The 21,755-nt window shown below is 37.4% G+C and overlaps 1 protein-coding gene across 3 annotated transcripts in view; it reads left to right on the top strand.

Moving 5' to 3' along the window:
- LOC126354647 (gem-associated protein 5) overlaps positions 1 to 21,755 on the top strand; it is a 330,980-nt gene that overhangs the window by 102,322 nt on the left and 206,903 nt on the right. For all 3 annotated transcript variants that reach the window (XM_050004418.1, XM_050004417.1, XM_050004419.1), the window contains one exon: positions 18,883 to 18,972. In XM_050004418.1, coding sequence (XP_049860375.1) covers positions 18,883 to 18,972 — 90 coding nt within the window. The remainder of the gene's footprint in view (positions 1 to 18,882; positions 18,973 to 21,755) is intronic.

The raw sequence follows: 21,755 nt of genomic DNA on the forward strand, positions 1-21,755 counted from the left end.
TTCTTTCTGTTAGAGTTTGCTACTGGCTAAGGCCTCCTAACTGCTGAGGACTGCTGATGTTTCCTACACCTACACCTACACATACAGCTACAGCTACAAGAGGCTCCTCTCCACTCAACTCCGACAGTGGATCAAATCTATTGCACATACACAAAGTAAAACTGTCTGAGTACATCCTCCTCCTAGCTGCCTTTTTACAAACAGCCAGTTCCCGTTTCCCATTAGCTGCCTTCTTGCAAACAGCCAGTTTCCATTTCCCAGTACCTTTCGCCCTCCTCAGCCTATCTAGTTCCTCCTTTGCATATTGTAACTGCACCTGAAGGGCACAGATCTTATGTTACTGCTTCTCTGTCAAATTATTTCTACTACAGATTCTGCATTCACAGGAGAGGATGCCACTAGAATGCCCACTGAGTTCTCCACTGCATCCCCCCAGTGAAAATGCTTTGAACAAATCCCACACCATACTCACAAACCTACGACAAAGCCCACACTTCTCACTCATGGTAAGATTTTACAGTTACTCAAATAAAAGCTAAACGTCTACATTACCTAAGTCCAATTACACCAATAGAACTATTTATAGAACTAACAATAGTAATCTTGATTTCTCTCTCTACTAAGAAAGCAATAACTTTTCTTATTACTACTAAACAACAACTAATACCAGTACCAACAAAACTTCACACATTTTGTTAGCTAAAACCAAAAATTAAAGCACTGACTGAAAATTTTACTGAAATGTTTCATTAGAAACAGTAAAAATGTCAACTGAAAACTACCGCACAAAATTTACTGATTGACTTCAACACACAGAAAACTAAAACCCAGAGTAAGTGAATGTTTCCAGAAATTTATTAAACCATTATTTCACCACGAACAGCACGAGACACTCAGAGCTTAAGAACCGCTACAGCTGCAACTGCACGCCACGAAATGTAAACACACTGCTAATATTTGGATGAATGATTGAAAACTACTAGATTTAATATTTGAATACAGTGCACAAACAATTTTGACAGTACTTAGGTTTATAACCGCTACAACTGGAACTGCACACTGCGAAATGTAAACACTGTTGAAGTGTGAGACATGGATGAACGACGCAAGCACACTCATGAATAACAAGTGACTCGAGTAAATAACACAGAAAGAAAGACTGAGATGAATGCAAATCCAGTAATTGGTTGCTTTTACAGCAAATATTAACACATAAACTTTAAAATAAGTAACCGAAGATTAAAATTTTATAAAATATTGATGAGCAATTTTAACAACAGTCCAGCAGACATAATGTCACACCGTAGATCTCCAAAATGTATATAAATGTATACACATTTCAGTTTTAGAATATATGAGGGCTACCCAAAAAGTAGATTACATTTTTGTCCGCAGCAACAGTGGGCGGGGCTAGCACAACTATATTGTTATCTGAGCATTCATCTGTCCAGTTGATGTCCGGCTATGCCAAAATTATGAAGTTGTGCCATTTCCCATTATTTCACAATAACTGTTTTAAATGTGTGCAAGAGTTGAAAATCTCAAAAGTTTAAAGTGCAGTCAGTAATAAAGTTTTTGTTCGAAGAACCATAAACCAATTGAAATTTATCGGCAGCTGTGTGTAGTGTACAGAAACAAAGTAATCGCTGAATGTGGAATCTGCCAATGGTTTAAAAGTGGCAGGACTAATTTTCACAATGAAGAGCAAAGTGCACAACCAGCTGCTGTGACTGATGAACTGGTTGCAAATGTCGATGAGAAGATCCAAGAAACCTTCCAACTCAGAATGTCGGAACTCTCATTTAGTTTTTCACAAATTTTATGAAATTTGGTGCATCAAATCAATGCATTGACACTAGGCTGCCACAGATTTTGTGCAAGATGGGTACTCTTGACAGAACCACAAGAACCAGTGTATAGCTGCATCACTGACATTTCCACATTCTTATGTAAACGATGGTAACTCATTACTTGATCAAATCACAACTGGAGAAAGTCTTGGGTGAAATGTGAACTGTAAGATGAAATTGCAGTCTATAGTGTGTGTACACGGGGAAGGGGGAAGGAGGGGGAAGGCACAAATCCCTGCCCTCTGCAAAAATAAATAAAAAATTAATAATCAGAGTAAGTGCTTGCTTTTGTTCCCTGCAAGAAAGATTACAGTGATTGTTTATTGGTGCAGGAAAGGCATGCGTGTAGATTTTCTTGAGTGTGGCACAATAATAAAGTCTGGAAGATGATAAAAACTGCTCGTGTTGACAGCCGAGTCAATGCATCATTTTCTGGCAACATTTCAGCATTACTTGCCATCTTCAGGTGAAGTGTTAGGTTCACATTTCATCCAGGTCTTTATAGCTGCTGGATGAAGGGCTTCTCTGCATCCTCAGCTTTCAACCTGAGAAGATTTTATCTTCATGATTTGTGTTCATTTTCACATAACTCTGCAAGGCGTTGCCAAATTTGGAATTTCAAATATTGTTCTCTGCCGTGATAAGAGCCAAAATTTGCATGAAGACTGTGTTGAAAAGTAGCATTTATGTGTCACGTTCAAATGAATAAAACAGTTTTTCTTCCCCCTTTTTTACTTTATTTTGTATTTTATTTATTTATTTTGTTTTAAGAGCAAAATGTAATCTGCTCTCTGGATAGCCCTTGTACAATATATCTGGACCTATGGTTCATGATACAGATGATAATGAGGAGTTACACAGATTAAAATCGAATAAACCTGGATGTTGGGGGGACTTTGTCACTTTCATAACAGAAAATAAATGTTCACACAGACTTGTTGAGCCAAACACTGAAATAACTTTAGCTGCTTGCCTGTGCAGTCAGGGATGTTGCTCTTAGATTAAGGATTGAGGAAAGTCTAGTAAATTTTTCAATTGGAAAACAGGTCACTGATCTGGTTGGTACACTGTACATCTATTGGCTCAAGCTTTAAGTAATGAGGTACATTAGCAACCAAAAGCGAGAATGGTCTTACAAATAAATTGAAACCATCTTCTGCTGGGCAAGATCATGGAATCTCTTTGAGAACTTGCGATGAAATGTTTCAGTTACTGAAATGTAGTAAGTCATGTCTGGCCCACATATGACTGCCTTGAGTTGCAGGAAATGTCATGAGCTTAATGCTGAATTTTCGATAGTATTACTTTATGTTGGTGGCACCCTTCCTGTCTGCCATACCTACTACTAAATGATTGTTTCTTGTGTTGAGACATTTAATGAACTCAAATAATTGTTGATGTTGACCATAGAAGATTTTGTTACCGTTTTGCTTACCCCTAACTCAGCTCATTTTCCCCTAACGTCCACCTTCAGTTCAGCCAGCTTTTACTCTGATTCTTCAGAAAACAAGTGCATCGTATCATCTTATGATATGATGAGTATCAACTTAAATTTAAATTTTTAACCATTCCAATATTTAACCAAACCCAATTTGGCCACAAAATTGCCATCCAAAATACAATTGGTGGCTAAATTTACAGCAATCTTCAACACAAAATCACCAGTGGTCACTTTGACGTGCAAACAGCCCTCTACACTCAGGCTTGATTTATGAGCATTAAAATACCGTCCAATATCTGTTAGCTTCCCCACTTGAAAACTCCCTGGTTAGCACCAGATCGCTTGTAATTGAATTTTCTCTCTGCAGTGGACTGTATGCTGAAATGAAACTTCCTGGCAGATTAAAACTGTGTGCACTAGACAGAGACTCGAACTTGGGACCTTTGTCTTTCGCAGGCAAGTGCTCAGATACTGACCTATCTACACGAGCATGATTCATGACACAGCCTCATACATTTACTTCCGCCAGTACTTCATCTCCTACCTTCCAGATTTCACAGCAGTATATCTCCACAACTCTCCTTTCTTCCAGGAGTCCTACTTCTACAAGTTTTGTTTGGAAACTTCTGTGAAGTTTGGAAGGTAGGAGTTGAGGTACTGGCAGAAGTAAAGCTTTGAGGACAGATCGTGGTTTACGCTCGGGTACTCAGCTGGTAGAGAGCACTTGGCCTGCGGAAGGCAAAGGTCCTGAGTTCAAGTTCAATCCAGCACACAGTTTTAAGCTGCCATGAAGTTTCTGTGCATATTTTCAGGTGTTAACCCACTTAAAACATGCGAGAGATCCAGTGCTACCACGTTCTTTTTAATATGTTCTACATAGTTTGCCACTGTTTCCAGAGTTCCTTGTTCAAGTCTAGGTTCAGTCTAGATCTAATGGGAGTCAGAGAAGTGAAATGGAAAGAAGATAAAGAATTCTACTCAGATGAGTGTAGGGTAATACCAATAGCAGCAGAAAATGGTATAATGGGAGTAAGATTCATCATGAATTAGAAGGTAGGGCATAGAATTACTATGAACAGTTCATTCATAGTGTTCTCATCAGAATCATCAGCAAATCAATGCCAGCAGCAATAGTTCAGGTATATTTGCTGTCATTACATGCAGAAGATAAAGAGATAGAGAAACTATTTGTGGATATTGGATGGGTAATTCAGTACGTAAAGTGAGATGAATGTCTGATAATCGTGGGAATTGGAATCTGGTTGCAGGGGAAGGAATAGAAGTAAAGATTATGGGAGAACATGAGCTTGGTAGTAGGAATGAGAGAAGAGAAATGTTCAAGAATCACACGTGGAGGAGGTGTGGAGGTATACATGAAAAAGACAGAGAGACACAGGAGGCTGGATTACAACAGTCAGAGAGAGATTCCAAAATCAGATACCGGTCTAGAAGGCTTACCCAGGAGCAGATATGGACTTGGGTCACAATTTAGTAATATCGAAGTTAACGTGAATCATATGGAAGAACCAGTGTGGATGGAAGTGGGATATAGAAGTACTGAGGAAGGATGAGACACATTTGAAGTTTGCTAAAGATGTTGATGTTGCGATAAGGGACGCCACCATAAGTAGCTAGTTGACTAGAGGGAAAATCTTTAAGAAAGGACAGTAACAGATGTTGAAAAGACAAACATAGGTACTAGGAAGAAAACTGTGAAGAAACATTGGCTAACAGAAGAAATTCTTAGATTGATCAATGATGAAAGAAAATACAAAAATGTCTGGGGAAAGTCAGGAACACAGCAATACAAATCACATCAGAATGAAATAAATTGGAAGTGCAGGGAAGCAGAGTTGATATGGCCCAGGAAAAATGGAATAAAAAGAAATGATTGTTAAAAGTACTAACTTGGCTTATAAAAAAGTCACTACAACCTATGGTGAAATTAAAAGGAAGGTTGGGAGCACTACGAGTGCAATGGGAATTTCACTGTTAAATTAATAGGAGTGAGCAGATAAGTGGAAAGAGTACATTGTGCAGTCCTCTATGAGGGAAAGAAATTGTTGATGGCATGACAGAAGAAGAAATTGGAGTCAATATGGAAGAGTTTTGGAAGACTTGACATTAAATAAGACAGAAGGGGTAGATAATATTCCATCAGAATTACTAAAGTAATTGGGCGAAGTAGCAACCAAATGGCTATTCAAGTTGATATGTAGAATCTCTGAGACTGGCATCATAATATCAGACTTTAAGAAAAACGCCATCCACACATTTCTGAAGATAGCAAGAGCAAATAAGTTTGAGAACTATAGCACAGTCAGCCTAACTGCTCATGCACCCAAGTTGCTGAGAAGACTAATGTACAGCAGAGTGGAAAAGAAAAGTGGGGACCTTTTAGATGATAGTCAGCTTGGCTCTAGGAAAGGTAAAGGCATCAGAGAGAGACAGTCCAGACGTTGTGCTTAATACTGCAAGTGAGAATGAGGGTAACACATTCACAGCATTTGTCGATTTAGAAAAAGTGTTTGACAGTGTAAAATGGTGCAAGATGTTCAAAATTCTGAGAAAAATACTAGTTAGCTGTAAGGAGGGATGGGTAACATACTATATATATATATATATATATATATATATATATATATATATATATATATATATATATATATATATATATATATACAAGAACCAAGCACGAAAAATAAGAAAGAAAGACCAAGAACAAAGTGCTCAGATTAAAAAGATGGGAATGCAGTCTTCTGCCAATACTGCTCAATCTATACTTTGAAGGAGGAGAGACACAAATAAAAGAAATGTTCAAGAGTGGGATTAGCCCTTTGACTGCTTCAGACTTGTTTGTTGCTTTCTGTGCTGAGCGTGGTATTGTTGTTGTCCTACACTCTTGGCCACACCGGGAGACTGCCTTTGGCCTCTGCCTTCTTATGAGGCGTGATCAAACGATAACAGGAATATTATAATTTCATGGGCTTTTTACATACTATTTTAATTTTTTTATCTTGTTGGTACACATGATCCTGATATGTGTTTACATTTTCAACTGTTTTGAGTATTTAGTTTATTGTTGACAGTCAAAAAGTTTGTGCATGTTTTTGAGTGCTTGGTGAATTTTTATGTTCGAAAAATATTGCTCAAAGAATTTGCATTAAACTTTGCGGAAAGATGGAATAAAGTATAGCACCAAATTTGAAGTGTTGACCATAGCTTTTGACACATATAGTATGAGGGAGACAAGTGCTTACATGTGGTCAATGTTTTGAAAAGGATCAAGAAGATGTTGAAGACAGTGACTGCCCTCGACACAATAGCACATCAATTAATGACAATAGTGTGGAAGAAGCAAAGAAAATGGTTCTGGAAAATCTCGAAATCACGATCAGAAAGGTTGCATGTCCTCTGGTTCATGCCATGCAACTTTTTTCAGATGTTTTGGGCACGAAACATGTAAAAGTAAAGTTTGTTCCAAAATGGTCAAATTTTCATCAAACAGCCATGTAGATGTCACTCAGGAACTTTTAAAGGTGGTTATAACAGCTGACAAAACATGGTACTAGGGTATGACATCAAAACCATGGGCCAGTTGTTCCTGGTGAAAAGTACCTGATCTGGATGTTACTTACTGTTTGTGTAAAGTTATCCAAAGAAAATGATCAGAATTGTGGCAAAACTACTTGTGTAAATTGTGTCACCCGCTTGCATCTCAGTGCTTGTTCATGATTGTTTGACAAAAAACAAAACTATTACATTGCCTCAGCCATCATATTTGCCAGACATGGCACCACCTCTTATTTCTTTCTATGCCTGATGCTGAAGAGTACCATCAGAGGAGGTCATTTTGCCATCATTGATGAGATAAAAACAGAATCACTGAAGGAGCTGAGCACCATAACGTATAGTGAATTCCAGAACGGCTTTCAGGATTGGAAAAAGAGCTGGCACAAGTGTGTTATATCTGAGGGGGGACCTGATTTGAAAGGGAAAAAGTTGATGATGATGAAGAAATAAAGATTCTTAAAATAAAATAAAAATTCGTGTTACTTTTTGATCACATCTCATACTGGTACTGTTGCCCAGTCCAGCTTCCATGTGCTGAATATTTCTGCAGCACTTGGCGTGACGACTTCGTCTGCCACTCTATGTTTCACCATTATCAGTACATAATAAATGCAGCTGCTCTAACAACAAAAGTTTTTCGTTTTAAAGGTCCTGTACGTATTCATCACTATAACAACTCAAGGAAAGAATTATTAATCTTTCTCTGATGTTGCCCTAATGCATCGGCAGTCATTGGGAAGCACAGCAATAACATTTTCGCACTGCGTTAGTAGAATCCATGTTGTGAAATGTTCTTGGTAATTTCGTGTATGATTTTTTTTCGTATACAGTAGCAGAGTGATCGTTTTGCCACAGTGGAATAGATTGCAGGCATGTAGTACATACCCTCTGGTAACAGGGTGACTGTGGCACATCCCCAGCTGTCCAGTCAAACTGTCTTCCCCCCCCCCCCCCCCCTCCCTCCCTCCCCTCCCTCTGACTGTTCACACATATTAGTTGTCTCGCAATAACTCCCATGTTAGATATTTTGTAACAAAGACAGTTTTTATGCATTTTAGGTGTAAGTTTGATACAAAGGTACATTTGCCAGGTAAATTATTTCTTTATTATCACCAACACATTAAAATATGTATAAACATAAAATTAAGCATATATATTGCTTAAAATAAAAATATTTCTGTTTGTAATGCTTAGATGTAGTTAATTGTTACAGTCAGATCTCTCCTAACAGCATTTCAAAATATTCATACTTGGTTAAGTTGTATATATATTTGACATTGCGTCAGCTGTTGGGGTAATCTAAATTGCTATATTATTCTTTAAAAAGAAAAAAAAGGATCACTAAGATTGCTTGTAAATCTTTTTATTAACTACCAGTTTTGACAGATCTGTGCTGTCATCATTGGATCTTGTAACATATTAAAAGAAGTTAATCTTTACAAATTTGCAAGCCACATAGTAATGTTGGGTCACTTTACAATAAAAGATACCAAGTGAGATCAGTATGTCACATATAAAATACCAGAAATGTAGAACATATATACTGATGTGCCGATGTCCTAGCATGTTCATTCACTTAACACCACAATGTAATGCAGACAGTGAAAACCTCATAACTCTGTTACATTTTACAGGGGAAGCAAAAGTGGATTCTTAAAAAATAATATAAAGTGGCAGGACACTTAGAAGATGCAACAAGTCCACTAAAGAGACAGCTTACACTACACTCGTTCGTCCTCTGTTAGAATATTGCTGCGCATTGTGTGGGATCCTTACCAAGTGGGATTGACAGAGGACATCGAAAGGGTGCAAAAAAAAGGGCAGCCCGTTTTGTATTATCACGTAATAGGGGAGAGAGTGTGGCAGATATGATACGCGAATTGGGATGGAAGTCATTACAGCAAAGACGTTTTTCGTCGCAGCGAGATCTATTTACGAAATTTCAGTCATCAACTTTCTCTTCCGAACGTGAAAATATTTTGTTGAGCCCAACCTACATAGGTAAGAATGATCATCAAAATAAAATAAGAGAAATCAGAGTTCGAACAGAAAGGTTTAGTTGTTCGTTTTTCCCGCGCGCTGTTCGGGAGTGGAATGGTAGAGAGATAGTATGATTGTGGTTCGATGAACTCTCTGCCAAGCACTTAAATGTGAATTGCAGATTAATTGTGTAGATGTAGATACAGATAAAGTTGCTGCATGTGTGACTGTTTTGTAGAAACCTAGTTATTGACAGATTAGAGAAATCTATGCACTTTCAAATTTCTCTTTGATGGTGGAATTACTGGTTAGTGACTTTCACTGTCTACCATTGAATGGCAAGTTAGAAAGACTTTTCCAGCAGTATTGACATCTTTGTTATGCCACGCTTCCTAACATGATATATCTATGAATTATAATTTTAAACAAACCTTATTTGAGAATACATTCGAAATATCTCACCCAAAAACTCAAAACTACATAAGAAGGAAAACTATTTGAAATTCATCAACACTGGCAATATCCATGCTGGTGGACATTTACACTTAAGCCAACAGCCAATTGGAGTGCAGGTACATAACATAGCATGAAAGCATAGCCTCTAACATCCAAAATAGAAATCCATATTTTAGGAACATATCTAAAAGACTTGGATTTCAACACTTAATTTCAATTCAAGTTGATTTTTTATATGTGAATATGTACATGTATATGTTAATCACATTAAAATCCAATTTCAGTTTTACTGTGGATAAAACCACCAGTACTCATATGTAACTAGCAAAAATTAACATTTTGTATAAATAAAGTAACTGGTTGAGAGATACTGCCACGTAAAACAATTTGAATAATAAATAAATAAATAAATATGAACCTAGCAGATGATGATTTTATTTATTCCCAAAGAGGGGCAGAGATTTTCAGATGTTTTTAATAGAAAGGAATATCATTCATTTCGCTCTTTCCCGTAGGTTTAGTCACTGCTGATAATATAGATTGTCATTGCTAAAACAATTGGTATACCATATGTATTAAACGAACTATGCTACACTACACAACATTACACTACACTTGTCTTCACAGGCATTTAAAGAACATGTCAATTGTTGCTTATTTCTTCCGTCCTAATTTTAATGTCATGTTGTCCACCTTCGTTAACATTTTCAACACTTCATCAGCTTCAAAGCTCAACACACAGTGTTTAATTGTGTTCATGGCTTCAGTGGCTTTCAACATTGTAGGGACTGGCAGAGGTCATGTTTAATCTTTATCCTCACTTTCTTGTTTTTCTCCCATCTACTCCTGCAACACTTCATCAGTTGTCATGGACTGACAGATGGCAACACCTTCATCACACTCTCTGTAAACATTGAAACTAAGGCAAGTGGTATTTTTATGCTGCCCTATTATTTGCTGACATTGTTCAGCAGCAGTTTCATTGTTTTCTGGCATGGTGTCTTCTTCTGCAATTGCATTATTTGCTGATGTGATCTCTCCTGTAAGTGCCAGTATCCGAATAAAGCCAGCCTTCCGAAAACAGTTGAATATTGTGCTTTCTTGCATGGAATCTCAGGCATTTGCCACAAAATGCATAGAATTTAAGATCATTGCTTTTCTTGTTGTACCATGAAGACAGGCGAGCCTCTCCTGTATAAGAATTTTTCTGTGTTTTTGTTTCAGGCATTTTATAATGCCTTGGGTGAGTGACTGAAGGGGATTTGTAAAATTGGCAGGAAAAAACATTACACTTATATTATGAATTTGCGATGTATCTTGAGAATGTGCTGCACATTGGTCAATAAGAGGATGATTTTACTGTTTCTGACACCCAGCCTTCCACCCCAAGCACTTAGATATTCTTCACATATGCTTGTCATTACCCATGCTTTCAATTATATGTATATCTGTATGGAAATGACCCCATATTTTTTGAAACATCATGGACTTTTGTCTTGCCAGTTACTAGTGGCACAAACTTTTCTGTTCCAGTTGCATTGCAACATGACAGAACAATCAGCCTCTCTTTGCTGAATTTTTCACCATGGCATTTCTCTCCTCTGAACTCAAGGATTTTGTCACGAAGAAGGTGAAAAAATAGGCATGTTTCTTCTGTATTGTAAATAACATTGGGACTATACCTTTTAATGATTGATGGAAGAGTATTTTTCCATGACTCAGTAGTTTTAGTATTCACACTTCCAATCTCACCTTGAACAGATTCATACACTAAATTGTGTCGGCCATTAAAAGCTTCGATCCAGCCATGGATGCCTTGAAATCTTTGAGTCTTAGTTGTGCCAAATATGTAATTTTAGCATGAAGCTTAGTATCATCAACTGGAATGTTCACTGTGTGAGCTTCCTTAGACCACTTTAGCAGCACACTTTCCAGTACTGGAAACTGACGGTCATTTTCTTTTGCCTTTTCATTCTTCTAGATATTGAGCTTAAACTATTTTTCGCTTGTTCACTATGGTGTTTAATGTTGATAGAGAAATGATCAGTTTTTGTGCAGTATCAGCACGCTTCATGTGGTAATTTTTGTACACTTCTTGAATAATGTTCCACTTTTCTTCATAAGTGAATAGCCTCTTATCCATGGTTTATCAATACACTTTTTGACACAAGAAAGAAAATTATACACTGAGATTAAACGAGCCCTGATGTTACGCTATACCACACTCGAACAAAGAAAGACCAGCGACTGAGTTACACATGGTTAATCGTTTATATTTGGCTGCTACAATATCGCTCCTGCTTCTGATCGGCACTTGTCAATAGGTCGCAAGTTATTGCAGCTAGTGCCAACCTATACGAACTACAGTACTACACTGTACTTCCCACGTGTCAAATTGGTCAATTCCACCATATCTGATGAACTGCAATGTTGCTGGCATTGTAAAACACCATCAAATTTGAACGCACTAAGAGGGAAGAGAGAACATATAAATGAGTCTGTTAACATGCATTCAATGCTGTTGGGATTGGAACTTCCAAACCTGGACGTACTATGTGGGAAAATGTGGTAATGAGGAATGTATTAATGAGATCCAACTGTACTAGTGTAATGCTGTAAGCACCATACCCAGTTCCTTAAGGAATTTTCGCCTTTGCATTAAGTCATTTGTCTTTACCCTGTATATTATTTGAGCCTTTGTTGCCCCAATGAGCAAGCTGAAAAACAGTTTAACAGACTACCAGTTGCTTAGCCTTGAAACAGAATATTCCACTGTACTCCTGTCACTGTGGGTGGTAGATGCTATTAGTAAATTAAAGTTCATTAGGGACTGGTACGGATATAAAATAGTGGCCCATCATCACGTTCCTATCTGTGTGTCAGTGTGTTGAATTAATAGTAACATCTCATTCCCTTCAGCACTGGGTATTTGATGAGGTCCAGCAGACTATTTGCCCACATATACTTTTACATTTAGGGCGTGAAAAATTCTTCCATGACTGAGAACACACAGTTTTATACAGTATTTTACTAGCTTATTTGGAGAATTCCATCTGAATTACTTTTAGATAGAATAATCAATAATGAGAGTTTCGGGTGAAGTTTACGCACCTCAAGGCCAATATCCGTTGAATTAGTTGAATTAAATTACTATCAGATCCCATCTTCATTAACATTTTTTCACCCATCAAATCCACTATAATAAAAATCTATTGTATCCCACCATCTCTTAACTATAAGCTACATCTTGACCTGAAATATTATCTAATTATAAATCAAGGAAAGAATTGCAGATAATGGAGATGTACATACAAATAAGTCCATGGAATTCTTCCAGCTTATTGTCTGTTGTTGTTAATGTTCGTGCACATCCATAAACTCATTGAACATTTAATAGGTATCAGGTTGTGTGTTTCCTTCTTCTGCACCCTCATAGACTTTTTGCCAAATATTACAGCTTGGAGAAGAGTATCAAATCCCCATTCGCTCATTGATGCAATTACAAAAATCTGGTGCAGCCCCATCGGTGGCCCACAATTCGTCAGAAGTGAGATGCTGTGACTTTTTCACTATTGAAGTATGAAGCACCAAAGAAAGCAGATAATTATTCGAAATCTGTATGTAGGTAGTCTTGAGCTCCTCATGGATAAACTCCTGGCATTCTGTCTAGTTCTTTGTTTGTGTATTTTACAATGCGGTGAATTACACCGTCTCAAAATAATTGTTTGCAACAATTCATAACCTTTTTTGTGTTTTTGGTTTTCCCTTCATACAATATTATGACAAGCAGTTTTTGCTAGAGGGGCTTTATGCTTGAACCATTTTGTTTTTCTATCCCTACCTTGATGCATATCACATTTTGCGGAAATTGGGGGTACAATAGAAACAGTTTTAAGGGCCCTGTATTTACATACATACTGGCACCATCTTCTCCATACAGGCAGTGTTTGCACATATAAATTATTGCTTATGACTGAATCACTGACTTAAAATTTTTTGTCACTGTCCATATTCAGCCTGTGAGAAGTCTGGTGGTGGTTGAATTGTCGCAGACCCAATGTCCAAATGAAGTGAAATGCATTAGTATTTAATCTATAAAATTACATGGTTCCAGAATGATGTGGTTCACCGATGTAGGTGATATCACAACAGAAAATTTAGATCAGAATAGCGTATGCCAGTTGCCAAATATGTCAACATTGTAATAATGTAATTAGATAGATAAAAACTCTACTCACCAAATGGCAGAAGGAGAACAGACATATAGAAGGTACTACAAATGCAAGCTTTTGGAGCCAGTGGCTCCTTCTTCTTGCAGATAGGTTGAAGAGGAAGGAAGAGGGGTGAAGGAAAAGGACTGGTGAAGGAAAAGGACTGGTGAGGTTTAAGGAAAAGGACAGAGTTCAGAAAAGTCACCCAGAACCTCGGATCAGATGAAACTTACAGAACGGGTGAGAAGGAGACACTTTTCCGAAGTCTCTCCATTTTCCTAATCCTCACTAGTCCTTTTCCTTAATCTGTCTTCCTTCCCCTTCAACTCTCCTGCCAGAAGAAGGAGTCACTGGTGTCAAAAGCTTTCATACATAGTACCTTTTTCCCATTATATTTTCGAAAACTGGTTATTTTCAATGTTTGTATAAGGCTTTCATAAAGACTTGATGATTTTCTCATAACTGTGTCTTTTGCCTTACATATAATGTAAGACACTGCAGTAGCACAAAGTACGTGTCTTTGTCCTAAGCAGTTAAACAAATCCTCTGTTTTCAGTATTTAGCTCCTTCAAAAAATAAACATTCAAAAACGTTTCATGTTTTGCAGGCCGTTCTTCTGTCCATCTACTTCTTACTGTGTTTTTTTAAATATATAACTTCACAAATAACAGCATTGGCAGATTAAGCATCTTGGCTAGGAAATATTCTGCGCTCTCAGACTACTAATTCAGAACTGAGTGAAAGCTGCATTGAGACTGGAAGGTGTGGATGCGAATTGAATACTTCAGACCAGATGTGCAGATGGTCATTGTGAACATGGAATCACTTGCAGACTGCTCTATTGCTGTTTCGAACTCTTCGCACTCTGACCTTGCATTGGTATTTGAAGCCAAGTACCTTGTGTGGATACTCTCATCTCTTGCTTTCTCTAGGCACATTAATAGCTATTTGCATACTTTGACTCCTTCCCTCTAAAATTTAATATATTTCTACAGCTGACAGAGAATGTCATGTTTTCCATGTACACACCTGCTTCATTCAGTATGTAAATGAGAATACTTAACCTTTCTTATAGAGGATCTAATAGAGGCAGAATTTGTGCAGGAGGAAAAATTGACCCAGACACACATTATTAGCACAAAGAAACAAACTGAAAGAGAAGCACAGTGGTGATTCAGAAGTGTAGAAGAAATTGTTACTTAAAACTTCTGTGTGAGGAAAAAATCTAAAACTGAGCACTGCTTCAAAGAAAGTCAGTACTAGCAGGCTTTCCTTTAGTTTAACTGACAAAAGACCCCTGGACTTCAGAGATATCAAAGAAAGCATTGCTGTATCAACACTTCAATATCATTAAAATACAGCATATTCGAATATTTCAGTAAAATGATGAATGTTAGATTTTTTCCTCTAGTATGAGCTATTGTGGGATCATTTCTGTTCACTTCTTGTGTATTGGAAATGGGCAACTGTCTCCATTTGAGCTTTCTGTGATGCAGTGATACATCAGTCTTAGTTTTTTTAACAGAAGGTAAACACTGAAAAAGGCAGACAGTGTTTGTTGGTAATGAGGATCACCCTGTGGATAAACATGCCTTGGTGCACGGCCAGCACATCTTGGCACAGTGTCACACCGTCGGGTTATCTGGATACTTCCCACTAACACCAACCTGTCAGAACTCCGGAGATGGGAACTTGCCCTTCAGTATATCCTCTCTTCTCGTTATCCGCCAGGCCTCAACCTCCGCTAATTTCAAGTTGCCGCCGCTCATACCTCACCTGTCTTTCAACATCTTTGCCTCTGTACTTCCGCCTCAACTGACATCTCTGCCCAAACTCTTTGCCTTTACAAATGTCTGCTTGTGTCTGTATATGTGTGGATGGATATGTGTGTGTGTGTGAGTGTATACCTGTCCTATTTTCCCCCTAAGCTAAGTCTTTCCACTCCCGGGATTGGAATGACTCCTTACCCTCTCCCTTAAAACCCACATCCTTTTGTATTTTCCTCTCCTTCCCTCTTTCCTGAAGAAGCAACCGTTGGTTGCGAAAGCTTGAATTTTGTGTGTATGTTTGTGTTTGTTTGTGTCTATCCACCTGCCAGTGCTTTTGTTTGGTAAGTCAAAAATGTGATACCACACACAGTAAAATGTACAGATGGAGTAAGTGCAAAAAGAGTTTTTTTATACCACTTCAAACTGTTCCACACTGATTTGACTGGACTCAGTAGCATGCCAATACAGACTACTGCTCCCATACTCAAGTCATAATCCATAACAAATGGAGGTCTTGTAATCCTTTCACCAGTGTTTCTGTCTGTCTTTTCAGTCTGAAACATTTTGTAATATTACTGGTGGTCAACAACTACACTTCTCTTTGGTGGTACCACTTGCAGGGCAGGGCAAACATTGGATCAGTGATATAAACTGGATTTCTCCTCCTTTCCGTTTGTCTTGTAGTTTTGGGCATTTTGTGCCTGTTGCTGTTAACAGTAATAAACATGTTATATACATTGTTATGAAGTCAGAGGAAGAGGTGTGCACTTGAATACCAATTGTCAATGTAAACAGCATGACCCAGGTTCAAATATGGCTTCATGAGTGTTACCACTATGCTGTCAGTTTTCACCAAACTGTGGAACCATTTTCCATGGTTGCATCCGTATACTCAACTAAATCTAGGACATAACTTTTCCAACAATCACACAAAACAAATGTTTTTATTCCGGACCTAATTCTTTTGAACGGAATGTATTGTTTGAAAGATAATTGTCCTTTAAACATCAATGTAGAGCCTCGGTTAGAAGGAAATGAAGTCTGGAATGTTGTGCAAACTGTATCTACAAAGTTTCTAATTTTGAATGGCCTGTTTCAATTGTTGCTGGCAGAGTTATCACTAAAATAAAGCACTCTCAAAATTAAATGAAAACTGTCTTTGGACATAATTTTGTCAAAAACTAGTATGTTCCAGAATAATTCCCTGGATGATTAGTCACTAATTTTCAGCCTTTTCACATGAGCCATAAGCAGGCAAATAACAGTGGAGGAATAGAGTTCTTTATTCATCTGGACAAATGAGGATGCACCGATTGTGGCATATTTTTCTTGGTGTGCAAATAAAATGTATTGGTTTCATCTGCAACAGATTTCATTAGCGCTGCTGTGAAAAATATCAGGAAATATGAGAGAATACTGGAGTTTCGATCTAATACACACTTGCATCCGAAAGCTGAAACATCGAATGCATGCACAAATCAACAAAAAATCACTGTTTTCCCAGTCAAACAAGTCGCTAAAGTGTGCTCATTTACCAAACAGTTAGCTATTATTATCAGAAACTTCAGATTTTGAAGAAATTTCATCACTTGTAGAAACAGATGGATGTGTTGTATGTGGGTTGGGTTGGGTTGTTTGGGGAAGAGAACAAACAGCGAGGTCATTGGTCTCATTGGATTAGGGAAGGATGGGGAAGGAAGTCAGCCATGCTCTTTCAAAGGTACCATCCCAGCAACAGCGAAAACTGTTAACATGTTCAGAATAGTCAAAGGATTAAAGTTCAGGGTGAAAAAATATTGATAAGATTCGTTGACGATGTCGCTATCCTCAGTGATGGTGAAGAACAACTAATGAATGAAATTAACAGTCCAAGAGTACAGAATATTGATTGAGAGAAAAGCAAGGAAAGACAAATGTAATGAGACACAGCAGAAGTCAGAAGGGTGAGAAACTTAAATTGGTGATTACAGAATAGACAAAAGTAAGGAAATATGCTATTTTGGAGGCAAAATAACTCAGGTTAACCTCCATTCAGAGGCTGTTGCACGTAGGGACTGTTATTTTGACTTGTAAATAACAGATTTCAGCTATCAGTCATCCTTTGGAATTTTTATTGGTCGTTGTAGATTTCAGCTAGAAACTAGCCATTCTCAATGCACTATCGTCTTTGGTCAATGCATGTAATGCCTGTTGGTCGGGCTTTGTCCACAGTTCAGTGAATACTAGTATGGCTAGATTCTAGCTGAAATCTAGATCTGCCAATAAAAATTCCAAAGGACAACTGATAGCTGAAATCTAGTATTTACAACTCAAAATAACTCATAACAGATGAAGCAAGCATGACATAAAAAGCAGACTGACACAAGCAAAAAGAGCATTCCTGGCCAAGAGAAGTCTACTAGTATCAGACATATGTCTCAGTTTGAGTAAGTAATTCCTGAGAATGTACGTTTGGAGGTCAGCGTTGTATGGTAGTGCTTCATGGACTGTGGAAAAACTGTAGCAGAAGATAATCGAAGCATGTGAGATGATGTGCTACAGGAGAATGTTGAAAAGTAAGTGGACTGACAAAGTAAAGAATGAGTATGTTCTCTGCAGACTCATTGAAGAAAGGAATATATGGATAACCGTGACAAGAAGAAAGGACCGGATGATAAGTCATGTGTTGAGACATCAGGGAATAACTTCCCTGGTACTAGAGGGAGCTGTAGAGGATAAAAACTGTAGAGGAAGACAGAGATTGGTATACATCCAACAAATAATTGAGGGCATAGGTTGCAAGTGCTACTCTGACATGAAGAGGTTGACACTGCCGAAGAATTAGTGGTTGGCCGCATCAAACCAGCCAGAAAACTGATGACTTAAGGGGTTAAACAAAAGTGATGTCCTTTCAATAGATTGTCATGATGCAATAGGTCCCGTAAAGAGACTCCTACCCTATACTTGTTGATTCTCTTCTGTAGTGTTGCTGCACAGTAAGGGATTCCAACCAGATAGGATTGATAGAGAACATTGAAAAAGTTCAAGGAGGGGTAACACATTTTGTGTTGTTGTGGAATAGGGGGGGGGGGGGGGGGAGTCACAGATATGATACATGAGTTGAGGAGGCAGTCATTAAAACATAGGTGTTTTTTGTTGTGGCGAGATATTTTCATGAAATTTTAATCACCAATTTTATCCTCTGAATGTGAAAATATTTTGTTGAAGCCCACCTACATAGGCAGAGATGATTGTCGTAAGACAACGGGGGAAGTCAGAGCTCGTGTGGAAAAAGTTAAATGTTAATTTTTTTCCTGCACTGTACAACAATAGAATGGTAGAGAAATTGTCTGAACACGATTTGATGAACATTCTGCAAGTCACTTAGGTGTGGGTTGCTGAGTAGTCTTGTAGATGTAAATGTGCATTATTGATGGGAATCTTGTGAGTAATCACTGTTAAGATATTTATTCATTGTTCTGGATGTATCAAAAGTGCTTATACACTGACAACTTTTACACAGTATGTTTTTGTTAACAACTTTATGCATTCCTAATGTTTTATGAAGTTTGATTTTGTTTTCAGTTTGCATTGATTCACAAAACAATGGGTAACATTTCCAGGTTCCTCTGAGGCTGCTGATAAACATTTGCTGCTCTACTCATGTGGTGATGGTGAGGTTGCCGTATATGACCCAAAGAAACCAGACGCAGGTTTGAAAATATTTTGTTCATAACTCTTTTTTGTGTATTAATGTATTAATTTGGTTCTGACCAATGAGGCCGTTGTACAGTGTACTGAACTGATTTCAAAGTGTTGATGAAAGGATGTCTGTGTGTTGCAGCTAATTTTAAATAAATTATTTGTTGTTTATTAGTTGTTTGGAAAATATAATATATAGCAGTAAAAAGTTCTCTTGATGAACAAAATAAGTTTACCAATCTGGTATATTGCTTATTAAGATCTTGGAGGGAAAAGGCATGTGACCTCACAACTGTTCACATTTGTAACAGATCCAGGAAAATATTGGGAATGGTAGTTTGAGAAGAGTTACTCTTAAAGTAAATTTCATATTACGCAAGCTTTTTGTAATATGAAAAAATGTAGTGCCTTGCATCAAAGATCTTTCTACAATTCATAGTTTTTTTGCTGGGTTCCTTACAGAAAAAAAATGCAGTGTACATAAAAGATCTTTCCAAAACGCACTGTTTTTCCTGGTTTCCATTTCCTAAAATGTCTGGAAGTTCTATGCCAGTATATAAAACCTTTATCAATCAAGGGACTGATAAGTTTTACAACTCCGAGATCAAGTATAGTGTCACCGAACACTTTCATCCAGGGTAGGCCTACAGTGTATTTTCACACAGGAAAAAGAGTATTTGTAACCAAGAAATCCAGGAAAAATCCATTAATTTTTTTTAATGCACTAATCCATAATCTGCTGTTAGAAGTTGAACATGACAAATATGGTTGAATTTTGGGTTAGGCTAACCCCAAGTTTCGAGATATTGGCAGAAGAATTATACCAACAAATGAATGTTACATATGTTTTAACCCCCCCTTAGACAGTTAAGTTGAGAATGTTCAGTTCAGAGGACAGGGTTTTTTTGTTTCTTTTTTATGATTATATTAAAGTAAGATGTAATAATGAAACACTACCAATGTGCTGGCATCTTTTTGCTGCATTTGAAGCAAATATATCATTTGAGAATTTATCTTTTCTGTTTATGCTTAGATATGGAAGTGATTTTTAAGTCAGGGTTGTGAATGAGTAATGACACCTTCTTTTTTATATTACCACTTCTTAAAGAAGTGGAACATCAAATTAACTTCCGTGATGATGTAACCAAAAGCAGGTTTTAGTAAAGATATAGCGAAAAGCAGGGATGTTACGAATACTGATTGTAAGGATGTACAAAAGGAATAGAAAGATGGAGTTTGCAAGCTGGATATGTTATGTAACTGTGGATGTTACATACTGTGGATTTGAAAGTCTCTTTATAATTATGGCAGTTAACCAGTTTTGAGTGAACACACAAAGACTGGATGTATATGCCTGAAATTGTAATCCTGCATCCATAATTCTATAAGATTGTGTGCATACCAAGAGTTATGAGATTATTTATTATCTTGGAAAAGGTAAATATTTCATAGGGAGCAAGTAATTAGTTTTGTATAATTTCATTGTGATTTTAGACACATTCATCTCTAGTTATTGGAGTAAGGGCTTTAATAAGCTTATTATTGATTGGCACAGTACGAACTCCTGTGCATCATCAGTTATAGAGAATTGTACGCAGTCCAATGTATGGCACACAAGTTTCGTTATATAACTTATTTGAACATAACCATTTCGCATTTTTGATGAAGGTATAGATTCATGCCGCATGCTCTTTGTTACTGAAAGCCCCCCCCCCCCCCCCCCCCACACACACACACACATCCACACACACACACTCTCTCTCTCTCTCTCTCCAAGTGTCAAGTAACAGGGATGTTTTTGTTAATTCAAGATACGTGACTCCTAGATCCAAGCATTGTTCATATTTTGCTCCTGTAGTCTTACAAAATTCTCCCTGGGTAAATACTGATGACTGGCATTCTTACAAATACTGTATGAACATATCAGACAGATGATAATGCCTCTCAGAAAGTAGAATGGTCATTGGTCGTGAAGAACATCACTTGGTACTCTGAGAAAGTCTGGCAGCTGCACTGGTTTATAGGTAGACCACCCATGCAGGAAATAATGTCTTTCAAATTGTGACAGCAAAAGCTAGGAGCTTTGGAGAAGTAGTACCTTGTTAAAAATATCCTCCTATCATTATTAAGCAGTTGATTGCTGTTTTAGTTGCTTTCCACTTAACTGTCTTTCAGTGTCCTATTAGCTGAAGTTGTGTGACATTTCCCTTGGAATTCTTGGGCCATTTAATGTATGTTGCTAAGAAAACAGTATGTAAAATAAGGGGAAGGCAACCACTCACCTATAGAAGCATAGAAACATGACAGGAAACACTGTTCACACTAACTTCTGAGTTCTTGTTCTTTTACTAAAAAGTTACTACATCCACGTACATAACCGCATAGATTGGTTAGTGTGTGTGAATGAATGTTTGAACTTTTACATGTAAAATAACAAGAGCTGGAAAGCTAATGTGAATGATGTTTCTGTGCTCCACACCTCAGTCCGCTACAGGTAAGTGGGTTCTTACCCTTATTTTACATCTAGATCTGTTATTGTTTAAGAAAACACAATAATAATAATAATAATAATAATAATAATAATAGTTTTTCTATCATCAGCAATTTTGTTTCTGTTTGTTGGAATAATCAGCAATCAGCACAAAAGAAATTTTATATCTTTACCAGTTTCAAGCATATAGTGGCCTTCTTCAGAAGTCTATACCAAAAAATATACCATCAGTAAGTGTAAATTAGATAAGAATATTAAAATTTAAGAACAAAAGGTTTAAAAATTTAACAATGAATGAGTGGT

Source organism: Schistocerca gregaria, chromosome 3 (assembly GCF_023897955.1).
Source record: "Schistocerca gregaria isolate iqSchGreg1 chromosome 3, iqSchGreg1.2, whole genome shotgun sequence".
Taxonomy (NCBI): domain Eukaryota; kingdom Metazoa; phylum Arthropoda; class Insecta; order Orthoptera; family Acrididae; genus Schistocerca; species Schistocerca gregaria.